At 53.1% G+C, this 12,022-nt stretch overlaps 2 protein-coding genes across 5 annotated transcripts in view; one reads left to right on the top strand and one right to left on the bottom strand.

The window, feature by feature from the left end:
• Positions 1-4,906: 4,906 nt before the first annotated feature.
• Positions 4,907-7,739, top strand: HYI (hydroxypyruvate isomerase (putative)). Of its 2 annotated transcripts, XM_027059444.2 has the most exons (9): positions 4,907-5,267; positions 5,365-5,476; positions 5,849-5,932; positions 6,499-6,613; positions 6,791-6,869; positions 6,960-7,009; positions 7,123-7,192; positions 7,324-7,458; positions 7,579-7,739. In XM_027059444.2, exons 1-9 carry the CDS (start codon positions 5,069-5,071, stop codon positions 7,650-7,652), a joined length of 918 nt encoding a protein of 305 aa, XP_026915245.2. In that variant the 5' UTR covers positions 4,907-5,068; the 3' UTR covers positions 7,653-7,739. The 2 variants fall into 2 exon arrangements, with proteins under 2 accessions (XP_026915245.2, XP_026915248.1); XM_027059447.2 differs by lacking the exon at positions 5,849-5,932 and having other exon boundaries at positions 4,929-5,267.
• SZT2 (SZT2 subunit of KICSTOR complex) overlaps positions 7,732-12,022 on the bottom strand; it is a 50,650-nt gene continuing 46,359 nt past the window's right edge. For all 3 annotated transcript variants that reach the window (XM_027059439.2, XM_027059440.2, XM_053212790.1), the window contains exons 66-72: positions 11,726-11,939; positions 11,167-11,320; positions 10,894-11,016; positions 10,379-10,784; positions 10,133-10,249; positions 8,746-8,814; positions 7,732-8,609 (exon numbers count right to left, since the gene is read on the bottom strand). In XM_027059439.2, coding sequence (XP_026915240.1) covers positions 8,466-8,609; positions 8,746-8,814; positions 10,133-10,249; positions 10,379-10,784; positions 10,894-11,016; positions 11,167-11,320; positions 11,726-11,939 — 1,227 coding nt within the window. In that variant the 3' untranslated portion in view covers positions 7,732-8,465. The remainder of the gene's footprint in view (positions 8,610-8,745; positions 8,815-10,132; positions 10,250-10,378; positions 10,785-10,893; positions 11,017-11,166; positions 11,321-11,725; positions 11,940-12,022) is intronic.

The raw sequence follows: 12,022 nt of genomic DNA, 5'->3' as shown, positions 1-12,022 counted from the left end.
TTCGCTTTATCCTTTCTGGCGGGCTGTCCCCAGGAGCTATGGTTCCATTAGGAAGGAGAAAAGACGGAATAGAAGTTGGGTAGGTGACCTACAATGTCTGTAACAGGTTATATGGTTGATCCAACTTGGGTCAGGTGCCCATTCATTGACCAGCTCATGTGACTTGGAGGAGAGAATCATATCAAAAAATGGCAGCACCCATTTATACCTTACGGGGAAGAAATGGTCAAAATTGTTCTGCCAAACCAAGGAACTCATCGCAGAAGAAGAAAGCCATCCTTTATTTGTTATCTATTGCTGCTAACAAATTACCTGAAAACTTAGTGTCTTGAAACAACGAACATCAAAGAGTTTCTATAGGTCAGGAATCCAGGTGTAGCTTAGCTGGTATCTCTGATTCAAACCTTATCTGTCACGAGGCTGCAATTAAGATATTATTGGAGGTATAGTCTTTAGGCTTAATGGCAGCAGACTTTCTTCCAAGCTCACTCACATGGCTGTTGGCAGGTCTCAGATCCTTGCTGGCTGTTAGCCAGAGACATTAGTCCCTTGACTTACAGGCCTTTCCATCAGGCAGCTCACAATCTGGCAGCTGGTTTTCTGCAGAGCGAGTGAGTAGCAGAGCGAGAAAGGGCACCCAAGACAGAAGCCACAGCCTTTTTATAACCGAATCTCTGAGGTGACATTGTACCACTTTTGCTATATTGTTAGAAGTAAGTTGCTAGGTCCAGCCCACTTTCAAGGGGGGAGGGTGGGAAGACTGGGAGGCAGACATCATTGGGGGGGGGGGCATTTTACAGGCTGTCTACCATAGGTTCTAAGCAGGTAACACAATAAAAGACCACTGCACGGAGCAGTGACACATTGAATCCAAAAAAGTGGTGATTATAGTCTATTACAAATAAGCTGAATCTATAGAAAAAGCCTTGAGGGGCCCCTGGGTGGCTCAGTTGGTTAAACATCTGATTGGTGGTTTCGACTCAGGTCATGATCTCAGGGTTGGTGGGATCAAGCCTGCTTGGGGTTCTCTCTCTCTGCCCCTCTCCTGCTCACACACACTATCTCTCAAGATAAATAAATACATTAAAAAAAAGAAAAAGAAAAAGCCTTGAGGTTATGATGATACTACCAGAAGGATGTTAATATAAAATGTGCTAACAGGTGGCAGTAATGCTTACAGAAGTTTTTCAAAAAATTTTTAATGTTTATTTATCTTTGAGAGAGAGAGAGACAGAGCGTGAGCAGGGGAGGGGCGGAGAGAGGGGGAGACACAGAATCCGAAGCAGCTCCAGGCTCTGAGCTGTCAGCACAGAGCCTGACTCGGGGCTCGAACTCACGGACCGTGAGATCATGACCTGAGCCGAAGTCGGATGCCTAACCCACTGAGCCACCCAGGCACCCCATGTGTACAGAGGTTCTTAAAAATTCATTTTTATTAAATCTGAAACATACAAAATGGTACTTATAAAATGTGAGATATAAAGAATAGTGATAAAATGGAGGTGCGTAGATGTGTGATCATCTCAGCCAGTATAAGAGAAAGGGGATGGCCATTACTTCTGAAGCCTCCAATGCGCCCCTCTTGCCTCCCTGTCTGGGGTTCACCATCATCCTGTATTTTGTGATCATTATTCACTTGCCCTTCTTCACAGTTCTGCCACAGATGCTTGTATCCTTACACAAGATATTGTTTGGTTTTCCTTGCTTTTGACTTTATATAAATGGGATCACACTCTCTGTAGTTTGCTTTTCACTCAAGATTATGTTTCTGAGATGTATCTAGTTGATATGTTCACACTGATGTTTCGAATTTGACCCAAACTTCTCCAAGCTCTTCAGAGATCACTCGAATACAAGAGCAAACTCCATTTTATTATTTGAGCCACCAGCTTTCCCTTCACTTTTGCATACAACACTGGATGGCTATCCTGCAACTCACGTGTATACGTATTAGTGGACAATTGGGTTGGTTTCGTATTTTTGCTACATAAATAGTGCTGCCATGATCATCACTGGTTTCCTGGTCCACCCTTGCAAACATGTCTTCAGGGGATATACCTGGGAAAGGAACTGTGGGATCAAATGTATATAAAGGCTCAGCCTGAAGAGGTAATCCAGAATGTTTTCCAAAGTGATTGTAGTGATTCACACGTCTACCAGCAGTGAATAAATGTTTCAGTTGTTCCAAATCCAATCCGATATTTGGTAATGTCTGGCTTAGTATTTTTTGCAAACCTGGGGGTACCTGGGTGGCTCGGTCGGTTAAGCGTCCGACTTTGTCTCAGGTCATGGGGGTTCTCGAGTTAAAGCCCCAAGTCGGGTTCTCTGATGGCAGCTCAGAATCCACTTCAGACCCTCTGTCCCCCTTTCTCTCTGCCCCTCTCCCGCTTGCTCTCTCCCTCTCAAAATAAATGTTAAAAAAATTGTTTTTGCCAACCCGGAAGGTGTAAAATGAGTTTCATTAAGGTTTGGATTTGTATTTCACAGCAGGTGTGTGTGTGCATGTGTATATAATTTTTTTAACCACACTGGCAAGTGCAATCCGGTGATCAAACAAGACTCTGAACTCTACACTCAAATTTTCGCCATCATCCATGTAACTATTTACAAATTGTTGTTACCTTAACTCATTGTCATACTGAGTTCTTTGGATAAAAGTTAGATGCATAGAGTCAAGATCTGTAATAATAACCTAGTGTAATACCTGTGTTGCAAAGTGGTATATGGTAGAAAGCCAAATGGTGAATAAAGAAAATAATTTTCATGGGCACCATACTCCTTTTGCGTTTATTTTGGTGTATCATAGGAAGGTGTTGAAGAGAATTAGAGGGGAAAAAGAGTCATACACCTCTAGTTTATACATCATTTCTGCTGCCCTAAACAGTACACATGCAAAGAAGGAGTGGACCATTGATGTTGCTCAAATTTTGTTCCTGGTTAGACCCCAGCAGGTGGGGCTTTTCACATACTCAGAGAAGTGTTACAGAGAAGTGTTCAAAAGGAATTACTTTCCTTAGATGTTATTCTGTATGGTCAACATTGGACTGTAAACATGCTGGAGTTGGGACTGATTAAAATGTTAAACTTAGGTCACATCCTGATTGGACTATACCCGAGAAACACGTTTCAGGACAAGTCCAAGTTCCAAGTATAACAAATGGGCAAGAGATCAGGTGATCATAATAGCTGGTGGCAGTCCGTTCTTAGAGGCAGAGCTGAAGAAATAGAACTTGCTAGCCACATGGATTAACTCTGATGCTGGCCTGGACCCCAGGTGTCTGAGTGGGCCTGACTTGGGGTGGAGGCAAGCAATAACAGAACAGACAGTGGAGGTTGGGTGTGCCTAACGTTGTACTTGGAGCTTCCTTCTTTCAAAGCTAGCACAGAAAACAGACCAAGGTGACTTCCACTCATGTATTGTTGGAATATAACTTACTATATATATATATATATATATATTTTTTTTTTTTTTTTTTTTTTTTTAAGGAGGGACGGAAGCGCAGAGAGGGTGGGAAAGAGAATCCCAAGCAGGTTCCACACTGTCAGCGCAGAACCCAACATGGGGCTTGAACCCATGAACCGTGAGATCAGGACCTGAGCAGAAATCCAGTTGGGCGCTTAACCGACTGAGCCATCCAGGAGCCCCTAAACTTACAGTTTTGAAAAGCACTTTAGCAGAGTATTGAGACCTTAATCACCTATTTGCTGACCATGTGAACCTGCCCAATCATTTGGGTTACTGTGGATGAAGTAAACACATTCGAATTGTCTCAAGAAACATGAAGAGGCTACAAATACAAGAGCCCAGCTAAGAGTCAACATCCCAGCTTGGGAAGTGCACAGTCCCCCCCGCAGCTGTGGGGTTGGCTAGCCTGGGGAACTCTACACAGAGGTTCTCAAGTTGCTGCCTCTACCCATAGTGCTCTAGTGCTTGCTTACCCCCATCTCTGAGCTAGCTTTCCACCTGACTCCTGCTTATTTTGTTTCTACACCCACAATCATCTTCCGGCAAGACCACCTCTTAGTTGACTTTCTCCTACGCACCTTGAAGAAGAGAATTTGATTGGCCAGATCATCTTCCCAAACCAGGCAAGTAAGGGGTCTTAGACCAGCGGAAGCCTTGGCTGCACTTGGATCAGATATCCTCCTGTGGCCCAATCAGCTAGGGATAAAGGGGGGAACTGCCCGTCCATAGCCCCTCAGTGCAGAGACCACTGGTGGGGCCAGTTTTCCTATAGGACTTTGGGCCGGCAAATACTGTAATGGACATTTCAAAGGAACCTAAGAAAAAGATTCAGAGATGGAACCAAGAGGTGCTTTAAAGTACTTTTACAGCATACGCACACACAAATATTGAAAAGCCCGAATGACCATCAATAAAGGATAAATTCTGGGCTGCCTGGGTATGCGACAATGAGCAGCAAATGCAAGGACTTTTAAGGATATTGAAGAACACGGGGAAATGCTCACAAAATCATATTAAATTAAAAAGCAGACCATAAAACTGTATGTACAGTATGATCAGAAGTCTCTAAGAAAAAAACCTGCACTTAGTTTATTTTTTAATCTGTAAGGGAGAGTTATGGGTAGCGGTGCGATGACTGGTGATTTAAATGCCCCCGATTTGGTCTTGTAGCCCTCAAACACTGCGTAAAGAACAGATACAGTGTTTATAATGAGGGAAAATACTAAGTCTTTGCTAAAGCTCACGTTTCTCGAATTTAACTGGGCTCTCTCTCTCCTCTCCGCCGGCTCTCGGCCCAGGAGTCCCAGGCCCCGCCTGCCCCGCGCAGTTAGGGGGGCTGTCCCGCCCACGCCCGGACCCAGCTCCTTCCACTCGGCCCTCTTCGCCTCTCCCCTTCTCGGGGCTCGAAAAACGACACTTTTCTGGACCATCCGCGGTCTTTCCCCCCTCGCTGCTTTTCTAACCTGAAAAGGGAGGCGCGGAGGGCTGGTGGCTCGGCTCGCGGCGCCAGCGCGCCCCCGCTCGGTCGGCCTCCCGCCCCGCCCCGCCCGCTTCCGCCTTCCGGCCCTGGACTCTGCCCCGCGAGCGTGTCCCCTGGCCGCTATGGCTCCGCTCCGCTTCTCGGCCAACGTGTCGTGGCTGTTCCCCGAGCTCCCCGGCCTCCCCGCGCGGCTTCGGGCGGCGGGCAGCTCGGGCTTCGAGGCCGCCGAGGTCGCCTGGCCGTACTCGGAGTCGCCCGAGGCGCTGGCGCGCGCGGCGCGGGAAGCGGGCCTGCGGCTGGTGCTGATCAACACGCCCCCCGGTGCGCCGCGGGGCCGAACCGGGGCGGCGGTCGGGGGGGGGGGGGGACGGGGAGCGCTGGGGACGCTAGCCGCAGCTGACGCCCGTTCTCTCCTCAGGGGACCGAGAGAAAGGGGAGATGGGGCTGGGGGCCGTTCCCGGGAGGCAAGCGGCCTTCCGAGAGGGGCTGGAGCAGGCGGTGCTGTACGCCAAGGCTCTGGGCTGTCCCAGGTATCCTACGCTCTTCTCCTCCACCCCCTCCCCTTCTTGCCCTGTCTCCTCCCAGACCCTGCCCCACGTTTGGGGTCTGGGAGAACAGGACGCCAGGTCAGAGAGCTCGGAGTCCGAGCGCACTGGCCTTTCCTCTCCTTCAGTCCTGGTCCTTTGTCAGTTGCCTTTGGATATTATCTGTCGTGTGCGGTTCTCCTGTTTGCTACTCTTTCATCCTGGGATCCTGTGCTGGGGGCTGTCTGACCAGGGAGGTAGCCAGGTAAACATACAGAGATCCAGTTGAGGAAGGGTCAGTTCATGGCAGCTGTGGGAGCAGAGTAGGCACCTGTCTGGGATCAGAGGAAGCTTCTTACAAGTAGTGATGTTGAACAGGGTCTTGATGGAAGGAGCACTGGAGGTGAGGATGCAGCGGAGAGAGACCAGGGAAGGCTTCGTTTGCTCAGCAGAATTCCTAAGGCTGGAAATGTGACCTTTTGGAGTTGAGTGTGGCCGAGAAAGATCAGGTGGTAACAGGAGGAGGTAGAAGGCACACCATGGGGTTGATCAAATAAACACATCCCATCGAGTGCAAATGGGCTGAAGTGGAACTGGAAACAGGTCATTACTGGCGAGTGGTGGGGGCAGAAAGCAGATGGGAAGAATCTAAGGAGCAGATGCAGGAAGTGGAGACAAGCAGCATGGAATACTCATGGGAAAGGGTCAAAATAATTTCTAGAAAGGGAGGCTGACACATGTTTACAGCCTGAGGAGAAGACCACTGGAAAGAAGATGGACAGGGAGAGCCGAGTGAGAGGTCTCTGAAGCAGGAAGATGGGGTGTCTCTCAGAAGGTATCTGGGGAAGGGCACGGCCTCAGGCTGACCATGGAGTGTGAGGGTGCCGGAGGGCATCACTGCCAGGTGATAGATCACTAGCAGGGGAGATGGGGGGAAGGCAGCTGGAGGAGATGCCCACAGGGAGCCAAAGGAGGGCCCTGCTTCCAGGACGGACTCCCCAGCCCCCACCAGTGCTGTCTCCCCCCAGGATTCACCTGATGGCTGGCCGAGTACCCCAGGGTGCTGACCGAGCAGCAGTCAGGAGTGAAATGGAGACGGTTTTTCTGGAGAACCTGAGGCACGCGGCTGGGGTTTTGGCTCAGGTGAGACCAAGAACAAACGGACACACAATGCTTACACGAATGCCCATGTGTGCAGAGGGGGCACACGGTGGGCAGAACAGATGAGGCACAAGGCTGGGCACTAGCCCAGCTCACAGGGAACGGGGAGGGGCTTCACCAGTGACTGACTGATGGGACACGGGTCCACCATGATGCTAGGAGAGCCTCGTGGGACTGCTGGAGCCCATCAATACCCGCAGCACTGACCCTCAGTACTTCCTGGACACGCCCCAGCAGGGTAGGACTGAAGCCCTGTGCCCCCTCCAGTCCCGTGTGATCCTTGTGCTCTCCTTGTGTCTCACGGCCCCCTCCCCGCTTTCTCTCCCAGCGGCAGCCATCTTACAGAAGGTCGGAAGACCCAACCTCCAGTTACAGATGGTGAGTGGAAGAAAGGGAGTGCTTCACAGAAGGCCTGTGTTCTCCACATCTGGGAAGAACGGGGTGAGGGAAAGGGCCCTGCAGGGCCTCTGACTGTAGTAATCTCTATGCAGGACATATTCCACTGGCAGATCATGGATGGCAACCTGACAGGAAACATCCGGGAGTTCCTACCCCTTGTTGGTGAGAGGGGTCTCTTGGCTCCTTGTCTGCTGTGTTACTCCCTCTATCCTCCCACCCCTTCAGACCCTCGCATCTGTCCCTCTGGCCCCAGCTGGAGCGTGGGCCCCACATCTGCCCACATCTGTCTCCAGGGCACGTGCAGGTGGCACAGGTCCCGGGCCGGGGGGAACCTGACAGCCCTGGAGAGCTGAACTTCCCCTATCTATTCCAGCTGCTGGAGGATGAAGGCTACAAGGGCTTTGTGGGCTGCGAGTACCAGCCTCAAGGTGAGGGGGTGCTGGGGCTCCAGGCCTAGGGCTGGGGAACGGAGCTCTGAGGGATAGGTAGCAGACATGGCTGTTTTTCTCCCCACGGGTCGAGATGCCACGGCCTCCCTCTCTCCTCAGGAGACACAGCAGAGGGCCTGAACTGGCTTCGTTCCTACTGGGATAGGCGGGGCCGCCCACAGGCTGGCCAGTGAGGTCCTGCCCGGCACCCACCTGCCTCTGTGGGACAGTGCACCAAGCATCCCAAATCTCCTGAATTAAAAGACCACCTGCTGAACGTTTTCCTCTGTGTGTTATTGGGTGGGTGGAGGACACACGGTGTCTAAACTTCTGTCTCCCTGGGTTACTTTCCTCCTGTTAAGAAGGGACGTACAGCTCACACTCAAGTCCTCCAGTCCGTTGTGCCAGTGTCGCTGTGGAGATGGGGGTTTTCGAGCCCACCTCTTCATCAACACAACAGAAACCACGGGTCCGAGAGCAATGGGGCTTGCCTGTGGTCACAGGGGCTTCAGAAGCAGAGCTGGGATGGGAACCAAGTTGTTGTTATCTCAACAACAGTGTTCGGCGATGATGTTCACGTGGGAAATGAAGACCAGAGGGCTCAAAATGCTCAAAATGCAGGGAGGCTGAAAGCAATCAAAGACTTGGGAGGCAGCATTCAGGCAGAGGAGCTCTCAGGGGTGAGTGCTTGGCACCTGGTGTGAATTCCTGGGACTCCACCAGGGCAGCAGGCAAGTGGAGTCCCTTTCTGGGGAGGGTCCAGGGGCCTGAGAGGAGATGGGCACGTCAGGGAACTGACCTGACCCTCTGGAGCCCTGGGCCAGTCACCCTGGCAGGTGCTCAGCGGGGAAGCTCCTACTGCTAGGCTGGGACTCAGGCCCCTGAGATCTAGTCACAAAGCCTTCGGTGTCCGTCAGTGTCTGGGCCCAGAAGGGCTGGTCAGTCCTGCTTCAAGTGGACAGTCTCACAGATCCATGGTTTAAGGATGACATTCACTGGTCTGGGCCTCACAGGAGGCGGGTCCAGAGGGTGAAGCAAGCTGTGTTGATGACGGACTCTAAGTGGTGGTAGGTGGAGACCAGCTGGGCAGGAGGGCTCTCACTGTCCTGGGGCTGCACCGGGAAGGGCTCTCGGAAAACCACTGTCAGAGACTGTGGGGAACATGGTGGGAGTGCCATGGTGAGTGGAGGGCAGAGTGGGTACCGGGGGCAGGGCTCCCCAGCCTCAGCAGGCTCTGGGCAGAGCCTCCCACTGGGCTGACACAAAGCCCCTCCCCACTGTGCTCACCGTCTTTCCCAAGTGGGAATCCAGAAACACCAGCACAAAACAGTCTGTGAACTTCTGATTCAGCACAACCTGCAATGAAAGACAAAGTGACGTGGGGAGTGAGGTCTGTCTCACCTGAGGCAGCATCCCTCTTCCCTCAAGGGCATTCTGGAAGTGGGACCCATTTGAGGAAGGCCTGCGTCCATCACCAAACCCGCGCCCACCCGCATTCCACGGTCACCCAGGACCTTGTCTCTAAACTGAACCTCAGTCCTCGTCCTCACTGACTCCCAGTCAGCCTGACCAGAAGTCTGTTTCAGAGGTCATCTACCGAGAGGCCGCGCACAAAGCCGAAGTATATCAATGAAGGAGAGTTCTCTACACTTGACATGACCCTTCCTTGCCTCCTGTCCTGGGTCTCGTATCTCTTTGACCTCCCCTGGGACTTACGTCTGTCTGTCCCTATGCTCAGCTCTGCAATCTCTTCCACGTGATTCCTTCTACTCCCAGGCTTCAGTTCATGTAGATGCTGCCCAGGTCTCCCTCCTGGGCTCCAGTTCCTGGCATCCATATACCTTCTAGAATATGGTCCTGGGAGGGCCTCACGACTTCAGACTCCACTTGTCACCCGTCCCCCAAGGCTGCTCCTGCTTCAGTGCTCCCACCACCCACAGAAGCACCCCATCTGCTCACACCCCCTGCACAACTGCAGCTAGACCAACTCACGTCCATATCCAAAGATGCCCCTTCCCACCCTGAAACTACCCTTCTCCACAAGCAGGGTTGCAGGACCCCTCTCTACAGACCAACTCCTACTTTTGAAGCCCTCTTCTGCACATCTCCTCCCCAGAACCACTGCTTTTGTCAGGCCCACCTCTTCAGTCTCTTAATTCCCATGCTCTCGTGAACCCTTTTCTACCTGGCCCAGGCAGTGCTTTCAGTCTCTCACATGCCCCTGGGTATCGGGCTAGGAGGCACGTTCTGAGTCTGGAGTGGGGCCTGAGAGTTTGCATTCTGGCAAGCTCCCAGGTGCCACTGCTGCTGCCGGCCTGAGGACCACACTTTGGGTAACGGGGCTTTAAAGCTCCAGAGGTCCTTTCTGGGATTCCTGGCCCCAAGACCAACCACTGATGAAGTTCCAGAGCTTGGCCCTCGGGATCTCTAGCCAAAGGTTTGTGTTTTTGTGAGCTTTTGAGGACAGAGCTCTAGGCTGTTCTCACGAATCCCATGTTGAGGGTCAAGTGCTCGAAGGGTTTTACATGGATCCGGGTAGTCCCATTTCATCTAGGCCTCTTTCCAGAGCAGACCTTGTTCAGGCAGGCTGGGGCTCCTTCAGGGGGACACCTGTCATCTCTCTGATGAGGACTTCCGCTGTGTCCCCTTTCAGGGGAGGATCAGGGAGACTTACCAGGTACTGAGTTCCCAAGTCTGGGCTCTGGAAATGGCGACAGCTCTGAGGAAAACGGCTTAGGAGAACCTTGATCAGGCTCTGGTACCAGGAGACCGTCATAGACAGGAAGCAGTCCTAGGGGAAGGTCCATGGGGCTGGATCTGCTGTCCCAGAGCCACCTGAGACCTCTGCACCCTCTACCCTGGCTGTTGGTAGGATTCCTAGTATCCAAACCAGCCCCTTCTAGAATCCACAGCTGCTTACCAGCTGGGGGTCAATGTCCCCGATGGATTTGGCATGGACTGCTTCCAGTAGCTCCTCCAGCTCAGCCAGGGCCAGGCGCCCCCCTAGCCGTAGCCGGTCAGGCCCTGGAGGCTCCAGCAAAAAGAGGCGCTTCCAGAGGGTGTCCCGGCGGCAGTGCCCTCCAGCCAGCCGGACCAGCTGAGCCAGCCGTGCCCGTGCCACGCCCACCTCCGTAGCCAATGGGGGGAACAGGGGAGCTGGTCCAGAGGCCAGGCCAAGCCCTGAGGCCTCCCCGGGGCTACCAGCTGAGCTCCCGGGAGTTTCCGGCTCAGGGGGCAGCCTGGGTGGCTTCCGGAACCGGCGCATGTCGGCAGTGAGCCTGGGGAAGAGCTCTCGTTGGCTGGTGAGCACCACGAAGAACTGCAGCCTGGGGGGCGGGAGGGGTAGGAATGTGGTGATTGAAACAGGAGACGCTCAGAGCAAGGGCACAGGGGAGCTGGACAACGAGCACAGTCAAGGTGGGGGAATCTGCTGACCGCAGAACGTGCCGCTCAGCTTCTCCTTGCTCTTCAAAGGGTGCAGCACAGTGACACACAAGCAGAGACACATCAAAGTCATCCTGGTGACGAAGTCCCTCAGAGTCCAGGTAGGAGCCAGAGCTGTACAGTGAGGGTGGGTGAGATGCCAACACTGAGGTTCTAATGAAGCCAACCCCCTCCCTCCTGCTCGAGACTCTGTCTCCCTACTGCCAGGATGGCCTCGACCTCAGCTTCACCAGATCACATGCTGGTGCCCCCTTGCCACTCTACCTGTGCCACGCTGATACCAGGGCATATTCGTTATGTTCTGGGCCTCCTGGCCGCGCCATCCGCAATGGCTTCATGTGGTAGGAGCTGGCATGGTCGGCCACGTAGTTATACAGCTGGTGGGCAGCAATGAGCGGTGTGGAAAGCTCCAGGGTCCCTGAGGGGCAAATTACAGGAGATGCTGAGCCTGGGACAGACACACTGCATGGGTGGGGCAGGAGGTTAGAAGTCCCTAAGGCTCTGATCGACAAGTGGCCTGGCTCTGTTTTTCTGGGGAGCTCCTGTGGAACATCGAGATGGGACAAAAGTGGCTCGGGAGAGACAGAGGGCAGGGTACACATGACACAGGATCTAAACTTTGATATGAAACAGCGTGAAGAACTTAAGATAAAGACACAAACCAGACACATGGGGACAGGGTCCAAGTGACCTGAGGCGATTAACAATACAGGACAGGAGGTGCAGAGACTAGGTCTGGCCCCAGGAAGTGGTCCCATCGGCCCTGGCTTGGAGACACCCTGTGGTCTATTTCTGGTTCACTGGCTTGCCCTTGGGCACAGACCTTGGTAAATGTGATTACGACCAAAGTGGGGCCCGTCAGGGTGGTGGGCCAGGAAGTGTCGCAGGAAGGTGGTGAGGTGGTAGCCATGTCGCAGCACTAGGTGGGCGCCCAGGACGTGTTGGTGCACCAGGCGCAGGTGGAAGTCGTAGCTGAATGAGTGCACGTGCATCAGGTCCCGCACCTTGTCACATTCCTCAGTGAACAGCATGGACAGCTGGGGAGGTGGCGGCAGGGGACTGGGTCAGGATACAGCACACGGCCCAGCACATTCCCATTTCTCTCCCTCTTCCATGGGAA

This window comes from Acinonyx jubatus, chromosome C1, assembly GCF_027475565.1.
Source record: "Acinonyx jubatus isolate Ajub_Pintada_27869175 chromosome C1, VMU_Ajub_asm_v1.0, whole genome shotgun sequence".
NCBI classification, from domain to species: domain Eukaryota; kingdom Metazoa; phylum Chordata; class Mammalia; order Carnivora; family Felidae; genus Acinonyx; species Acinonyx jubatus.
This window is presented reverse-complemented; position numbering and strand designations above follow the sequence as displayed.